Below are 19,466 nucleotides of genomic sequence, written 5' to 3' on the forward strand. Positions count from 1 at the left end.
TGTAGCAATCCAAATTGAAACTATCCAAACTGAAACACAGAGAGAAAAAAAAATAGCTGAAAAAAAATGAAAAGAGCATCAGTAAGCTATGAAACAATGTGCAGGAAAATTCCAATTATAGTAATCATAAATTAGAATGTCAGAAAGTAGGTATGGGAACAACAGATGGAAAAATATTTTTAAGTAAAAATGGATAAAATTTTCAATTATTTGATGAAACTATGAATCCACATATTCAAGAACTTCTAGGACCCCCAAACAAAATAAAGAAAATCATTCTAGCACATCATAATCAACTCAAAACCAGAAATAAAGAGAACAGTATAATAAACAATGAGAGAAAAAGTACAAGTTAGACAGGAAGAAAAAATAAGGATGAAGAAAATGTCTCATTGAAAACTACAATTGCATTTCTTAAATGTGGATGTGGATGAATTTCACAATGTAACGGTAAACTGAAGAAGTTATGAACAAGTGTGTAGATCATCCTCACCTTACAATAGGGTTACATCCTGATAAATTCAACGTGAGTTGAAAATATGTCAAAAATGCATTTAATACTTCTCACCCACCAAACATCACAGTTGAGTCTAGTTTACCTTAAATGTGCTCAGAACACATAGTGGAGCAAAATAATCAAACCAAAGCTTATTTTCTAATAAAGTAATAAATATCTCTTGCAATTTATTAAATACCTACTGAAAGTGAGAAACAGAATGGTTGATGGGTACACTTTCACAGCATCATCAAGTCAAGGCATTGTTAAGTCGAGCCATCATAAGTTAGGGACCATCTATGTATTATAGAACTTAATTGATATCAAGTTCAGAAATCGGGGAAAAAAATAACATACATTTAGAAAAACATATTTTGGTAGTAATACAATTAAATCTAGGTAGTGGTTACTCTGACAGCCAGGGTGTTGGTTAAAGCTTGGTGATTGGGGAGGAGGTACTGTTTAGGAGGGGGCCACAAGAGAGACTTCTAGGCTGAACAGTTACTATAAAAACATATTTTGTTAAATTTCCTTTTGGTTATTTAATTTGGTCCTATATATTTTTGTGTACCTTCTTATATGTATGTCACAATTTTATTAAATAGTTAAAAGAGGAAGGAAATGAGGAAGGGAAAGAAGTGTGAGGGAAGAAAGGAATCATTAATGACAGAGGCTACAAAATAAAGACTAAGGTGTGGCACAGGGAAAGTTGCACATACAGTTGGCTTCCATAGAGACTCAAAAGCTAAAAATTCTGGGTTATAGATTCTAACAACATAAAGCTTTAAGAATATCCTTGATACATGTAGATATGTAGATAATGACAAATATGAGGAAAATATGTTAAGTTTTAAAATTCCCCCAAAAGCTCATATTAAATATGTAAGTATATTTAATAATGCAAATAATAATAAAATGTATCTAGCAATGTAGCCAAATCACAATGTATCAAATAAGATGACAGAAACACAAGCAAATAGTTATAACATTAAGTATAATTAAGTTACTTTACCAAGTGTGAAAAGCTTTCAGATTGAACTAAATTCAATAAAATTGTAACATTTTAAAAGGATAATGTTAGAAAAAAGTATATTTGGGGGATGAACATCAAAAGAAAACATGAAAAACTTCTTTAAATCTATCCAGTTAGAATTCTAGCCAAAAGCCTCAAGGGAGAAAGTGTTGGTTATCTTATATTGATAAAAAATTCAAATCCCTAATTAAATATAACAGTGATGGATCTTTGTCAGATGATGGGGCAAGATACAATACAAATAAAAACCTGTTGGAAATGGGATGGGGAATTCACAGATACAATATTATCAGCAATGAAAGAACAAATGGAGTAAAAACGACGTGGAATGTTTTTAAAATGTGGTTAACAGTGTGGTCCTGTTGTAGGAGTAGACAGCTGATCAATGAAACAAACTGAAGAGTTTAGAAATAGACCCAAGTAGATCTGGGATTTCAGTACATACTCTAGCTGACATTTCAAAGACAGATCACTCAATAAATGGCATTAAGACAACTGGTTGGCTATTTGGAAAAGTAAGTTGAGTCCCAACCCCATTCCTTACACCAACATAAATCCCAGAAGGAGCAAAGATGAAATGTAAAAATGAAACTATAAAATATTAGAGTAAAAGAACCAAAGGTTATTTTTCAGCACTAAAGAGAAATGAGCTATAAAGCCATGAAAATACATAGCAGAAACTTACATGCATATTACTAAGTGAAAGAAGATAATCTAAAAAAGCTATACACTTTGTGGTTCCAGTTATATCACATTCCAGGAAAGGCAAAACTCTATAGAGAGTAAAAAGATGAGTGGTTTCTGGAGTTCAGGTGTAGGAAGAATGAATGAAGAAAGCACAGAGGAGTTTTGGAGCACTGAAACTAGTCTGTATGATACCATAATGGTGGGTATAAGTCAATTATAACTTACAAAAGAAGAAATATAATAATTGCAAACTTGATAATGATGGTCCTGTTACTTCTAGAAATGAAAATAAAATAGGAATGTGCTATCTTCTCTTTTTGAATAATTGAAAATGCACACAATTGGTGGAAATAGGGTTTCCAAACACACATAAAAGGCATAATAGTCTGTCTAACAGTTTTGGCAAAACTTAATAAATGATGAAAAGTTCATACTTGGATGGAAAAAATATGCTGCAGGAGTTTAAACTCAATTAACACCCAGCAAGAGCATGGAGATATTTATTCACAAAAATGTTCATTGCAACATTGTGCTTAATGGTGCCTGTGTGCACACACAGAAAAAGAAAATATATGAAATTTCATCCAAAACATGGAATATTGTACATATTTTCAAAATAAGGTTTCTGGAGAAATTTTCATCATGGTAGATGATGCTCATTAAAACATGGAATTAAATGGCAGGAATCAATATATTATACTCATGTATAATACTCATGTATAAATGCATAAATATGTGCTTATGAACACATATACATGTCTAATATATAGATATACATGTGTATAGAGACAGAAATTAGTATGTAGGGATACAAATGTATGTTTATGTATATGTGTGCATATATGTATATGCATGCATACACATAAGAGAAAGACAGCAGTTCACAATTTTAAAAATGTCCACCCCTTAGTTGTAAAAATAGCTGTTAAGTCTCAATACTTAAAATCACAATGGGAATTGGAAAAGATTTTGATTTGAATAATAATAAAAATGCTACATACTAAAACTTGTGGAATGCATCTATAAGGAAATTGCATTTCTTGTTTCTTTCATAACTATAAGAAAAAAATAATTTTAGAAATAACTTACATTTAAAGTGTAAATTTTAATGGACCTATAAGAAAACCAGGAGTATCTAGGAAATAGTCAAATTCTTGCTAATCTAGGTTTAACTTTTGCTTTTAATCTGGGATATTGTTAGGCATGGTAAAAGAGAAATTTTGAATATTAGCAGCAATCAAGTTTCAAGCCTAACAACAACAAAAAAAAAGGCACATTTTCCATTATCTCTTTAAGAGAAGCATCAAAGAAACAGCCTTTGTTCTTAGAAAAATTTGAGCATCTAATAATCTGCCAACAATAAAACTAAGTTGTTGTTGCTTTTGTTCAAAAGCAGTCCATTTGCAAAGTGAGTTTAGGTTAAAACCCTAGAAATGCTTAATTCTAGACTGACATCCCCAGACCAATTTTTATGCAAATTAATTAAAGCAAGAGCTTTAGCTTGAGCCAAACTTAATTACCAGGCCTTCAAGAAACAATCATGTGATCTATTTCTAAAGCATAATGAATGGATTTTTGGATTATCTGTTCTAATGGTCCCCTCCCATTAGTATGGATGATTGAGTTCTCTGTATGAAAAATATATACATAAACTGTGGGATCCTTTGTGCTCTTTTGTTTCCTCTGCCAGGAGGGATTAGGTCAGAGGACTGTAGGGGGAATTCAAGCAGACAGAATATAGAGAGGCAAACATAAAGCTTGCCCCCGTGGGGCCAAGAAAGCAAGATGGAATGTGAAATGTCTGTGCACAGAGGAGAGAGCCAGGTGGACTGGAGAACCCCAGCAGCAGCATCAATACACAGCGGGCGCCTGGGTGCAGGCAAAGAGCTCATACATACCTGGTCTTTTTTTTTTTTTTTTAAAGAGAGAGAGATGAGAGAGAGAGAGAGAGAGAGAGAGAGAGAGAGAGAGAGAGAGAGAGAGAGAATTTTTTAATATTTATTTTGTAGTTTTCGGCGGACACAACATCTTTGTTTGTATGTGGTGCTGAGGATCGAACGCGAGCCGCACGCATGCCAGGCGAGCGTGCTACCGCTTGAGCCCCATCCCCAGCCCCATACCTTGTCTTTAATGTGCCAAATCTTGTCTTGGCTTGGGAATGAACAAACATGATCATTCTTGAATTTCAAAAATGAGCACTTCATTTCTTCCCTCAGTTTTTACTAACTTCATTTTAGAAAAAAAAGAGGAAAATATATGTATTTCTATTTTGAGTAATGATTGATGAAATGCATAAAGGACACAGGTGAAAACAGATCAGAAATAGAGACAAGTGAAGAGGGCAGGGGAGAGAACTGATCCCCAAAAAGCTCTGAAATGGCCTGTCATCTTCAAAGTGAAGTGTCAGGCCTCACAGTCCCCAAATCCCTGGTATTCATCAACAGCCTCAGACTGCCACCTCAGGCAGTCCCACCTTATCATCAGTGCCCCAGGCCCTGTTGAATTGTGATCTTCTCACTCCTGATTGAATCCTTCTGCAAATTTATCAAAAGCTGCCTGGGGACAGTCAGGAATTTGGACTGTGTCTACTCCCTGATTGCCCTACTCTCTCCCTTCATTGTACAGACAAAGTCAAATCACAAAGAATGAGTTAAAGATTGTAGCTAGGACCTTGGTATAATGATTAGATGTGATAGTCACTTCCCCATATTAGCAATGATAGACAGCATCATTCAATAAATAGTGGAGGTTCCCTCTTAATATCAGCCACCCATAAACAAACATGGATGTGCCTGGACACTTCACCAAGAGATATAGGAACCTAGGAGATATTCTAGTGGCACATTCTAACCACCCCCATCTCCCCCAGAAAAGATGATGAACTTGAGGGAGAAGAAAAGAATATTTTTGCAAATGGGAAAGAATGCTAAATGGGTACAAAGGCAAGAAGAAATATGTTTAGAAAATGATGAATATTTGGTATAGGGAGAACGCTAGTTGATTTTGCGAAAGACACAAAATTAGAGTGTCAAGAAAAACAAGTTACTTAACCAGTTAGTTTTCTAGAATTCAAGAATGAGGACTTAGAAAAAAGGAATTTGATTTGGCTGCATGCACACCACACACACACATACACACAATTTCATCACAAATGCATGTACACACCCATACAAGAGAAAATTTAGCAAGAAATGTTTCTTCTCTGATATCACTGAGGGCTTTTTTCTCTACCTTTAAAGCTTTCTCATCGTAATTATTAAATTATAAAATGTTCAATTCTTATAAAACATATGATAGCAAAATGAAAATTCTGTAACTTAAAATCCTGCCTACCATTCAAAGGTAATCAATGTTGAAATCTGAGATAAAAGACTTCCAGTTTTTTGTCTGCACTGATATAAATATGAAGAAAGGCACGTGTGTGTGATTTTAAAAATAAAATCGTTTCTATTTTAAACCTCATAATATATTTTCTGTCCTGTTTATTATCATTTCTCATTCCCTTTTGCTCACTATCTCTGCTTCCTTGGTGTACTTTCATTCGAGAGTTTGATACCTAAAACATCAGTTCGTTTATCTATAGGGTTTTTCTCTTCTATAACATCAACTATAGATATTAATACTGTCACTACACTTTTAGGTTAATAGATTTTTTTTCTTATTTTCTCACTCAGTTTCCTGTTCATCAGTTCACCTTTTCATTTCCTCGTTCATTATTGCTCATAGTGCCAACAACAAATACATTTTCTATAGTTTTTGTTTTTCGGAACACATCTTTTATAAAAGCAGTTTTCCTTAACATAATTCTCTTATGTTTCAATTTTTAAATACCCTTTGGATAACTGGAAATAGCCATCATGGTAAAATGTTTCTTAGGAGAAAAACTGAAAATATGCCCTTTATTTTTTTGTGTGTGTGTGATTCATATTAGTATCTTTCGTTTCATCCAGCCATTTTGATGTCTAACTAGTATTAATTTAGAGAAAATCTGGAATTCAAAAACTGTGGCTCAATTTTTTTTTAATCAAAAAAAATTAGGTTGGTGTCCTCGCCTCTCATTTCTTGAGGCTGATTTTAGAATTTTACATATATCCTTATTAAGATTCATATTATTTCACTTAGTGTATTGTTTCAATTTTGATTTTGTTGTCCAATGTATTATTCATTCCTCTTAGTTCTCTGTCATGCTATAATCTTCTAGAAGTGGTTTTATCAAAAAGTTGGAACCCTGTATTACATCTTCTTAGAAAGTGCTCACTCAATATTTAATGCCTGTGATGTGAAACTATCTACTTTTTTAGGACAGTACTCAATCTTATTTAAAAATCTACTCCCAATACCTGACATAGTTAGCATTTAATGAGACTCCATACGTGGTTGAGTTTATTAGCTTTACCTCACTGTGACCAAAATACCTAACATAACCAAAATTTATTTCCTACTATTCATCAGCTTCACATCTGGGTTCATGTTCAAGTGAAATGAATACATAGTACAAAGGACCTGTACAAATGCTTTTTAGCAGTGTTATTCATAATAGTCCCAAACCAAAAACAGTTCTTACATACAGCATAGTATATTCAGACAAGTAGAATAATACATATCAATAAAAAATAATGACCACTTTAAGCATGAAGCAGCTGAAATTAATTTCACAGACCAGACAGCAGGTCTTGCAAAAATAAGACACAAAATAGCATTTGTTCTGTGTATATGAAAAACAACAACAACAACAATAAAAAAAACTGTTGCTTGTTGGGGGGCATCAATAGAAGGAAGCCACAGGTGCTAGAAATGCTCTTCCTCTGGGTGGTACTTACTCATAAAGATACATGTGTATTTATGTAAGGAGTCATTTAAGCTGTACACTTAACAATTTGTGTATTTTACTATATGCAAGGTAGACCCTACTTTACAAACTCAAATGCAAAAAGATATTTTCCAGTCTAAACAAAAATAAAAGAGATATTTGTGGTATTTGTGGTGAGATATACCTAGTAATAGATTTTGAAAGCAGAATGTGGATCACAATATTTACCTTACCAGGACAATGTGATGATTAAGGATAATAGATGTGAAGCATCTAGACAAAGTCTTGTATTTTTTATGAGATCATTAACTAGAAGATACACTTATATCCCATAGACCAGTGCTTCTCAAGCTTTAGCATGCACACAAATCTACGGAGATCTCATAAAAATGTCGGCTTTGATTCTGCAGGTCTGGAGTGAGGACTGAAATTCTTCATTTTTAAAAAACCTTCCACATCATTCCATTTCCACTTTCCCACTGACCATAATTTGAGTAGCAATGGAAGGAATGGGGAATTTTCAGCAGGGGAAAGATCTTGATCAAATTTATGTTTTAAAAAACCGTTCTACTATTGATGCACAAAATCAATTATAAGAGAATAAGATGAACGATCCAAGAGACACATACTGTACCCCTGGTGAGGAAAAGGAGAAGAGGAACGTAGTATGGGAAAAGAAACATTCTGCAGAATCATCAGTACTTGGGATTTCATTGAACTTTAGCTAGGAGTAATGAAAGAAAGTTATTAAAGACAGCTTGAGGTTTTATCTTCAATGATCAGATATGTAAATATGCTTTAGTTTTAATTATTTTATCAGATCCTTTTGATAACAATTGAGCTCAGGAGGAATGGATGTCATAAAAAAAGACTTTTTTCCCATCAGTGTCACATTAAGAGAGAATGAATCAAGGGAAAGTAATATAGAGGGTAGTTTAATGACAGTTGTATCAAATGGGAAGATAAAGGATGAGGGGCTGTGTATATCAGCATTATTACAGTACCAAGTGAGCCCCAAAGTTTCATTAGACAACAAGGGTGTGTTGCATTTATGCCTGGCCCTGTTTGTCTTTGCTCTAAATGATTTTATTCCAGGATCTAGACTGATAGAGCATGCTTTGTTAGGAGCAAAAGAGCTGGAGGAAACATGCAATGGAGCTTAAGCTTCTGCTTAGATGTAGTGTACATTACATGTCTTCCAGTGGCATTTTGTAGACCAAGTCACATGAACAGGCCTGATGTCTATGGGGGTGGCAGCATATACTTTACCCAAAGAGGCCTATACAGGTCACATGGTAACAGGAAAATATAATCCTCTTACAGGAAGAAGGAGGGACAAGTTGAAACAATAATGCTGCCTATCCCAGGGATGTACCCAAGCAAACAACCCAAGCTTCTCTGTGTCCCTTTTGATCCTATAACTCATCTTAGCTCTGGATTTTTTTTTAATTCAATAGTTAAATACCCTCAATACAAAATATTTCATTAGCATGAGGCAAAATAGACACATTTCTATTTCCTCTGTTAATGAGAATTTAAATGTTTAAAACGCTCAAGGGGAGGGGAAGGAGAGTAGCCCGGGGGAGAGGAAGAAAAGTGAATACTGGATAATCAGCCTTGAAGTAATCAAGAGTTGACTGAATTCTCTCCTGATCTTTCCTATATCTAATAGACGACTTCAGAGAAAAGTTGAGCTGTTACATGATCTATTCCTGTGTGCTCCCATTACTCAGGTTTTTAATGCTCTGTTGATTAAAAAAAAAATAATATGCAATTGCAAGTGACATTTTGATTTTTTTGGAATCCTCAATATCGAAAATATTTATTTCTTAAAAGGTAGTTAAATGTATGAGCTAAATAATAATTACAACAACCAAAGAGGAGACTTGTGGGCCCAAATTATCTCACAAAAATTGATATAAACTTGATCATTTGAAAAATGATATTGTTGCCCTCTGTTTCAGTTCAAAACTGTTCTATATCTCTCCATGCATGATTGAAGCATTTTCAAACCAGGGATAAACCTATGGTCATGCATATCACATTTCTTTTATTTTTCAATCACTATTCTTAACAGGAGAAGAGAACGATTCAACAAAGAATGAAACGAAAATTGAGACAGAGTCCCAGAGCTCATATATGGAAACCGAAGGTACTGAAAACAGAATATATTGTTATCAGAGAATGAGATGAAGCTGTGAACCATGACATCTATATATAAAGTGTGTGTGAGTGGCGTGCATGTGTGTGTGAGGCAAGAGTCCTGGAGGGTGACAAACAACAGTTTACTGCTTTTTGAACCTCCTGAAACTTGAAGGAATGAAGAACAACTTTAAACTTTCTATGCTGTACTCCCTGTGTTTTGTCAATGATGCTAACTGCAACATCCCTGAGTCTCTATTGGCCTCTTTCTATTTAGAGCTTTCATCAAACCCAGAAGATACCACGATTGTGGAGCAGCCAGAAGTGATTCCACTGACAGATGACCAAGAAGAAAAGAAAGGTGGAAAAGGTAGGACCACTCTTAAATAAACCCATCAAGAGTAGAGAGCTTCCTTGTATTCATACCCAGAGCTCAACTATCAAAGTTATCCTCATGCAATCGCAGTCTGTAAAGGGGGAAAAGGAACATTCCTTTAACCTTGAACCTGCCTTTGAAACTAGAGTAAAATTTAGAAACTTGTAACATCTTTTTTGGTTTTCCCGCTTTTCAAACAGAATGAAGATGCTTTTGTTATTCATTGAGGTTCAAGTTAAGTTTTTAAAACTCTAGTATTGAGAAGATCTGTAAGAAATCAAAATTATGCACTACTGGGAAAATTCCTAAAAAATCTGATGGCTTTAAAAACATAAATTAACCTTTTGTATTGATTTCATTCTGTCTTCCTTTGCATGGTAGTGATTAAAAAAGCAATTTATGTAAAATACACTCATCATCACATGAACCTTCCAATTTGCAAGCTTCTCCTGATAATCTTGGGATACAATAATATTGAATACTGCTTTTAAAAATGAGTGAGGTTATAATGATTTCTGAGGATTAATGAGGAATGAACACTTTGAAAATATTAAAGTAATATTTAGGGCAATAAGCCAATATAATAGAGTGAAGATAGAAATCTTTTATAAAAATCCATTTAAAAACTATTATCAAAAAGTTTTGTATTTATTGAGGAACTTGAAGGATGCAATTTTTAAGAATAAAGCAATCTCTTTAAAAAAAACTCATGAAATAATTTGTCTGCTGCACTATCTCATAAATCATACTGTTCTTAAATAGGTATTTGGAAAGCAGTTGCAGGGTGATAACTTGATAGACTTTGTTTATAGAACAGTGTGATCAATTTTGCTTCCAAATTAAAACACAGACATGATCTCAATTGCAAAATCAGGTCAATAGCAACTACAGCTTCCAAATTATGAACAATTCTTGGCAGGGGCATTGATACAGTTTAATTGCTAAATAACTTAGTAATTGTGACACTTTTCAAAAATTTTCCACTGTATTTGTATCACAATATTCTTCCACATCTATATCTGTATGGACGTTGTCTGTATTGCAAATCCTAGTGAAGTCTCATGCCACCATATTCCTGGCAGGCCAAGTGAATGGTACATTTGAAGTATTTATGTCTGACAATGATGAAAGAAAATTGATGCAACCTTTACTCAGATTCAGATACATGATATAGTTCCCTTTGATTCTAATCCTAAAATGAAAAACACACATTGTGTGCCCATTTACTTAACTTTTCATTGCAGAAATTATTTGCTTTGTATATTGCGCCTGAAGAAATGCAAATGAGTTAAAGAACATCAAACAATGGGTACATTTTCCTCCTTTTATCTTGACCTGTAAACGAAAAAGCTCACATTTACAGTTCCCTAGCAAGAAACATTTCTCCAATACTGAAAAGTTAAATACCTGCTTTTCCTCTCCTCCTTATAGGTATGCCAGTCCTCTTCTGTATATGATGGAATGGCAGGTCAAAATCTGCTACGTGTTTGTAGTGACCTTAAACCTGAATTTCTTTATCAAAATGTGACTTTTTACTCTAAAAGAGCAATACCAGTTGGCTTATGTTAACCATGTTTTCCTTTTCTGTCTTTATCATATTTATCTTGGCCCAGCTTTGAATATTTCTGCAACTTCAATTATTTCAAATTGAAATAACCTTAAATGTATGACCTCTGTCATCTTATACTTTGCATCAAAGTAAGAATTGAGAGTTATTTTGTTGTATTTAAGAAAAGTACTTGCCTTGTTCCCTTTTCTGCTACTAATAATATACCACAGACTGGTTAAGTTATAAAGAAAAGAGGTTTATTTTGTTGGGTGTTTCTAGAGGTACAACATCAGTGGCCCCCATCTAGTCATGGCCTTCTTGCTAGTAGAGCTTTGGGGTGGCACAGGATATCACATGGCAAGAGACAGAGAGCATGCAGGTGTATGTGTGTGTATTTTGAATAGAGCTATAGGATTCGATCATGAGGGCTCAACCCTAACAACCTTATATGATCTTAATCACTTCCCAAGGTCCTCACATCTAAACTCCACGGTCCGATTAAACTTCCACCCATTTAATGCCTCACAGTGGAGATTAAATGTCTGTATAGGAAGCCACATGGGATATTCAAAGCATATCCAAACCATAGCAGTACCCAAAGGAAATGAGGACAGAGTAGATTCATGGTGCCCTATAGTAGTTCTTCTACCAATGACAAGTGAGGCGACCTTAAGTCAGTTTTTTCACTTAATTTCTTTCAAGTTCCTCATCTGTGAGATGATGATGACAAAAGCCGCTGTCATATATTATTGTGGTGACATTTCAAATAGTAACATGTAAAACAGTTATAACAATACCTGGCACAGAGGAAGCATTCCATAGTATTTATTATTTAACATAGTTTGATAGAACGATGACAAAGTCAAAAGAATCTACATGCAAATTTCCCAAGTTTATTCATTCATTGTTCTTAAGTATTTTGAATCCATAAAAACTTCACATAGTCTACATCATCCTTCAGCAACAAATGGTCCTTCACTTTTGATTGACAGTACCATCTTATGAAGGAAGTTTTGATATGGCTATAAACCTACATTATTACCTATTTTATTTAATACAGATAGAGCAAATAATAGAAGTTGGAGTTTGAGGCATTTTTTTTAATTTATAAATTTCTCCTTGTCAAGATCTCAATCTCTTCTGTTTAAGAAATGATAATAAAACCATAATTTCTATTTGCAATGATGTCATTGAGCTATTAGTGAATTTGCAAAAGAAGCATAGTAAATAAATTCAAAGAAATCAAATTTATTTTGCTTTCTTTTGTTTCATATAAAGTCTTTTTCAAAAACATTTTGAGGCTATAGCCCCAGGTTCTGTGTATATTTGCAAAGTAGTCTCCTAATGGAAAGTTGCACAAATGTATTAAGAATTATCTATGAACAAAAAAATGAGTATTCTATTACATTTGTAGAAATATTTTTATAGCTCTAAAACTATTGATTCTCCTTTAATATGAGAATCTTTCTAAGGAGAAAGAAAATGGTTTCTTAAAAAAAAAATTCCATACCAGGAAAGATGTGTAACTTCTTTCTCTGATTTTGCAGCATTTTATAAGATTAGAAAATGTAGCTAATCTTCAGGACACATCTTCTATGGCTCCCAGGTGTAGGAGCACAGATGTTGCAACATTAAGTTTTGAAGTTAGCCCTACCAAAATATGGATTTTTAAAAGAAGGAAAAATATTCAGCAGAAGTTCACGCTGATAAAATTACACAATAGCATAATGGACATGTCCCTGGGAGACCTAAAATACAAAAATTTCAACTGGCATAAAGCGAAGTTTCACATATGGTAGCTTTTCTCATAGAGCCATATCGCCTCTTCCTAAATGAGTCCAGTTTTATGCTTCCCAGCAGGATCTGCAATACATATAAATCCAGTAGAATAACATCTTTTAGGTTAATAACCAAATAGGAAAGAATTACGGGAGATCTTCTCTAAAAGGAGTCTCATATTGTAGTATAAGATCTATATATACAGTTAGCATTCAAATGTTTTTCATAAGATTTTTATTTCTAGTTGAATTTAGAAATTTTTGACATGGAATCTCAACTGTACCGACATTGCATTATTATTGTACAGCAAAATTTCCATTTATGTTTTCTTATGAATATACATTGAGCTTTTACTCCACCTGTTACATGTAATGCACATATTCATTCCCAATTATTTTTTGTCTATCAGTAAGCATAATACAGAATGACAATATTTTATCTGTTTACCTAAGGCTGACCAAAATGTTGATGGAGGTTTAAGATATATCATGATCTAAGGTTTTCTTGGCAATAGATGGATCTAGACAGGCATATGAGCAAAAAGTTAAGGGCAAGCCAATGACAAGTATATTATCGTGTCATTAGGCTTATGTTTTGGCAATTTACCAGCATGACCACTGGACAAAGAGCCATGGCTTTTATCCCTGGTTGTGTGATTGCTGGCAATTCTTTAACCTCTAAGAATCCATGTATTTAGGGTAGCTATGAGAGACATAGACCAGGCAGTTAATATTCTCCAATTTTGTTAAGTTTGCTCAAAATGGCAATTCTGAAGAATCACATTCTTCATGAAACAAGAATGATGACATGGAAGCCAAGGGTTATTAATACACTAAGAACTGAAGTCTTGGTTTTTTTCCAGTTTTATTTATGTTATTCTATAAAGTGCAGAGGTACCTTAGACCAGGCAAAAAGGTAACCATATTTTATATAAGAAATCATTTACTCATCATTAGTTAGCTAATTATCCCATGAAGGTACTTAAAGAGGAAAATGCCTTTGAGCTTAAATTAGGTTTACACACAAAACCTGGAACCAGACTAGATTTCCATCATCATCTTCTTTAGTTCACATGGGAAACATCTTTCCTCATAACTCCTCTGGCTACTGTTTCATTTTTCCATGAATTCATGGTACATGAGCCTCTTCCTCTTCTCTTACCAATCAAATATGTTAGAGAATTTATCCTGTCTACAAAACACCACTGTACAGTGCTAGGTGTTTTCCATTATTGATGGGATTCCTGCATCGCTGACAAAGCTTTGAAAAGCAGTCTCTGTGCAACAACACAGCCATATATAGGATCAATAATATTTGGGCTTTCATATCCAGCCCATGTTCACTGCTACAGAGGATCATAGTGTTTAGCCATATGTTCGATTCATGCAAAACATTGTACAAATTTGAATAATAAACTCTGCTCAGAACTGGGCTTGATTTCCATCACCATCTCGCATCTTGAGTAATAAATTAACTTACCAGAACTTTCCATCTTCAGAAAATCTTAGTATCACCCATCTTTCTAAAGGAAATCAATTTTAGCAATACTGCATTTTTCACATTAGCAGCACTATTATTTAGTTTCCCAGGGCAGTTTCCTTTTCAAATGATTTTTTTTTTCTGGCCTTCTTTCCTAATCATATTTTGTAGCTGGAATTTGTCAACAAAGATTTGTTTTAAGGTGTAAGTTAAATCAAAAAGGCTGGGCCCTGTTTGTGCTTTATGAATATTTAAAAGTGTTTAATGAAATTCCCTGTATTGGTTAAATACACTGAACATAAAAATTACTAAATTTTAAGCTAAAATGTTTAAATTTTCTACATATCTTATATGTATGTAATATAAGTCGATATAGAACCAATTTACTCAAATTACACTGTATAAAGTAAGAACTAAGTATAGATACAATGTTTAAATTATTTCAACATGATTTTTAGATTTATTTATTTATTGTAGTAGCACTAGGGGTTGTGGATTGAACTCAGGAGCACTCTACTATTGAGTTACAACCTTAGCCGCATGCCCAACCCCTGTCTTTTTTTTTCCCCCTTAATTTTGAGACAGTGTCTCACTGAATTGCCCAGGCTATCCTTGAACTTGCAATCTTGTGTCAGCCTCCAGTTATCTGGGATTATAGGCATGTGCCACAGGGCCTGGATAAATTTATTTTTGGAATATTAATCTTCTTTCTGTTTCACCCTCAAACAAATACGTAACTAACCTATAAACTAACAGAAGAATGCAAAGTCTATTCACTGCTATAATAATACTGATTCACATAGTAAGTATATGTATATCCATATATATGTATAAGCATATATAAATTTAGACTGCATGAATAAAGTTCACTTGTAGCTACCTCACAAGGAAGTTATTCAGCCCCCTTAAATTTGTCCAAATCCTCCAGCTTGCTCTGAGCATCTTTTAAGATCAAGAAAAGATATTGCCCTGAACCTCCATCTTACTTGTTAGAAGGAATCAACAGTTCCCTTTGATATCTGAGAATTCTGTTTCTTCCAATCCTGAGCTCCAGGTTCCAGCCTCTGGTGACTTCCCACTTTGGGCCTTTGCATTTCGTAAGAGTCTCTAGTCCTCATTTTGCCGCCCACTCAGATAGTCCCACCTACTTGGACACCTCACATCCCTCCTGAAGTACCACACACTCAAAGATGTGTGTGAGCTTAAGTGAATGTTAAAATCAAAGGTTGTCATTAATTATTAGTCCATCCCCATCTGGAGACTTTTCAGAGATCATCTCTTCTAATAACTCTCTAGTATCTAGCTACATCCTGAATCTTCTCTTATTTGATTTCCTCCCCTCTCTAATCTCCCCACCCTCAGTTTCATTTCCAGTTAAACTTCATCTCATGTCTAGATCAGTCTGGTCATGTCCTGAAGTATATGATTTTTACAATCATGTGGCTTATCAAAGTAATTTACAAAAGCCAAAATTCCCTTAATGTGGAATTCTGACTTCAAATGCTGAACTTTTTTTTCCCTGACTGAAACACTAAAATTCTGCAACTCTGTCCACAAATTACCTGAATTCTTATCGAAACTAATGAAAAGAATAACTTTTATTTGCATCCAAATGTAATTTTGTTTTATATATACTACATTTCACATCCTAGAATTTAAAATTAACTTCCTCTAAAGTAGTTAGTATCACTATTAATATTTGGTGATTTGTTCATCATATTTAGTTTAGTCCCTCTGACATTATAAAATGCTAAATTGTAATTTTCAGAGAGATAAAATCATGACTGCCATACAAATATAAAACGAATATATGTAAAATATTTTATTTAAATCATTCATTAGTGAGGAAACCAGGAAGATATTAAAATCAATTCAAAATAATATTTGACATATGTATATATGTAACCCATATATATGCATATAAAATTAACTATTTATTTATGGATATACACATGGATTATGGATATATACCTAGTACATATTTAATTAGGAATTCTGAATATATGGATATATACCCAGTACATATTCAATTAGGAATTCTGAATATATCCATTCAAACACTCACAATTCAGGAGCACCAAAATTTTCAGAACTGACTTTTATCACATAGGACAATAAAATGTATCCTTTCTTTCCACCAGACAAAATTCATCTTCATTGCTCTGAACAAATCTCATTTTCTTTATCACAAGTTTTCTGCAAGTTAACTTCTACCTCTATAGATGTGTGAGACAGTCTAGTGAATAGAAAGGAATAATATACTCTTGTAGAATCAGATGATTCCAGATAGAAAGATGGACAATACCCAGCATTCCATTGAAATGACACTCAGGGATGTCTTTTTTCCATTGTCAAATCTTAGACAATTTTTCTTAACAGTACACTGAAGGTAAAATCGACATTTTTACCCTTTTATCCACCTCACTGTATTCATTGTTAACTATTTGACACATTTAACAGGCTGTGTTAAAATACTAAGATAATATTGGGGTAGGGTAGGAGCCATCAATTATACCTGAGATTATATCTTACTTGTTTTCTATCATTTTCTGCAAATAACTGCTATCCTATAGATACTGTAAGCTATGCTATATACACTTTGCTGTACCCATACACATACCACACACTGTTAAACTATACACATATTGGAGATGTAGATGCACTTCTATGATGCATCAATTGTAAGATGGACCATTGTTCATGAATTAAGACTTTTTAAAAAATCTCAGTAATTGAAGTAGAACCACCATTCTACTGTTTCTATGACTTTGAATTTTTTAGATTGAACTCATGAAATTATACTATTTATCTTTCTCTGTTTGCCTTATTTCACTCAGCAATATACCCTCAAGATGCATTCATCTTGTCCCAAATAGAAGGATTTCCTTCTTTGTTATAACTTAATGACATGCTGTGTTTGTATGTTCTATAATGTTCTATTATATATCATCTTCTCCATTTATTCACCCACTGATAGACATGAGGATTGTTTCCATGTCTTGGCTATTATGAATGATGCTACAATGAACATGGAAGTGCAGTTGTTGAGCTACACGTGGATGTGTAAATATGTTTATTTGTACACTACAAGTGAGACTTACATTTTATTGCAAACTAGAGATCCTAATAATAACTATTTGTAGTGAAAGACCATTTAAGGGACAGAACTAACAAATGCACTTCTAATCTATAGCATAAGTGGGCTAGGCAGGTAGAGATTGGAGTAATATGGATGTGTAAATATGTTTATTGTACATGCCCAGAAGTGGGATTGCTGGATCATAGGGTAACTATTTTTAATTTTTTTAAGGAAACTCCATGCTGTTTTCCATAATGGTTATACTAATTTACTTTCCTACTTATACTGTATAAAGAGTCCCTTCTCTTCACACTAGTACTTGTTAGCTCATGTCATCTTTATAATAGCTATTCATAATAACTGTAATATCATATCTCAGGGTGGATTTGACTTGATGATTGGTGATATTGAATACTTTATCATGTACTTCTGGGCTGTATGTATGTCTCCTTTGGAGGAATGTCATTTCAGATTCCTTGCCCACTTTTTAAAACAGATAATTTATTTCACTGCTATTTAGTTGAATAAATTCCTTGTGTTTTTTTACTTAAAAAAACAATTTTTATTTTTGTTGTTCTTTTCTATTGTTTCTATATTCTCTTTATATTTCATTAGAGATTAGTGATCTCTGCTCTAATCTTTATTTCTTTTTTTTCTACCATTGAAATTGGTTTGTTCTTCTTTTCTAGTTTCTTGAGGTATAGTTAGTTTGTTTAATATCTCTCTCTTTTTTGTTTTCAGAATGTAGGTCCTTATGACCTTACATTTCCCTCTTTATACCACCTTTGCTATATCCTGTGAGTTTTGATGTTATGAGTTTTGTGTTTGTGACTCAAGATTTTTTTATTTCTTTTTTTTTTATCTTTTTCTTTGACCTATTTGGTTGCTAGGGGCATTTGTTTAATTTCCACTTATTTTGTGAATTTTCCAAAAGTCTTCCCATTATTGATTTCTAGTTTCATAGCATTATGATCAGAAAAGGTGTGAGAAGAATGTGCACTCCACTGCTATGGGATGAAATGTTCTGTATGTCAGTCACATCTGTATGTCAGTTGGTCCACAGTGTTTGTTCAAACCCACAATCTCCCCATTGACTTTCTTTCTGAATGTTCTAGCCATCATTGACAGTGGGGTATTAATGTTCTCTATTGCTGGCATATTGTTTGTTTTACCTTTCAGTTCTGTTAGGACTTATTTTTACATATTTAGATGTTCTGATGTTTGGTACAGAACTGGTAAATATCATACAGGACAATTTAAAAACTACCATTGTTATATCTCTTTGATTAATTGATCCCTTTACAATTATATAATGACCTCCTTTTGTTTCATGACTATTTTTTAAAGTCTTTTTTGCTAACATATAGCCACTCTTGCTCTCTTTTGACAACTCAAGCTGTCAACAAAAGCCAGAGTGGTGTAGGGATGTTCTCAAAGCAGAAGTACATAGGAGCCCAAAGCTGGGGTGGGACCATACAAGGACTTCCTATATCCCAAGGAGTGTGGACCTGGAGTCTTGCTGGCAGCTCAATGACAGTCATATGGTTTCATCATCAATTCTTGTGTTTTTCATGATAAATCACAGACTCTAGTCAGTAAGGACCATAAAATATTACATTTATTGCATTTTCTTGGCCTTTGGTATAGGAGGACTCATATGTAATTACATGAAATCCAAATTTCAGGGCCCATAAATTAAGTTTTATGAGAACATGCAAAGCCTAAAACATTTACTACCTGGATCTTTACAGAAAAATGTTGCTGAGCCCCCATTTATAACATTAAATGTAGCCCAGATTCCCCTGAATCTGAACTCCCTCATTTTGATTCAAGAGCTCCCAAATTTTAAAGTCTTTAGCAACACACACAGACACATATGCATGAACTTGAGATGTTTCCCTTGAAAGACAGATTTATTCCTACAACATGATGTCCTTCTGTAGGCACACTCTGTTTGCATAGCTCCCTAAACTGAAAGATTGGAAGAAAATAACTTCCTCTAATGTCAGCCTCTGTGCAAAGGGTTCCAAAGCAAC

General features: G+C 33.8%; 1 protein-coding gene across 1 annotated transcript in view; it reads left to right on the forward strand.

The window, feature by feature from the left end:
* MACROD2 (mono-ADP ribosylhydrolase 2) overlaps window positions 1-19,466 on the forward strand; it is a 2,040,087-nt gene that overhangs the window by 1,952,554 nt on the left and 68,067 nt on the right. The window contains exons 15-16 of the mRNA XM_081290808.1: window positions 9,104-9,178; window positions 9,446-9,538. Coding sequence (XP_081146934.1) covers window positions 9,104-9,178; window positions 9,446-9,538 — 168 coding nt within the window. The remainder of the gene's footprint in view (window positions 1-9,103; window positions 9,179-9,445; window positions 9,539-19,466) is intronic.

This window comes from Spermophilus citellus (genome assembly GCF_964194105.1).
Source record: "Spermophilus citellus genome assembly, chromosome: 4".
NCBI classification, from domain to species: domain Eukaryota; kingdom Metazoa; phylum Chordata; class Mammalia; order Rodentia; family Sciuridae; genus Spermophilus; species Spermophilus citellus.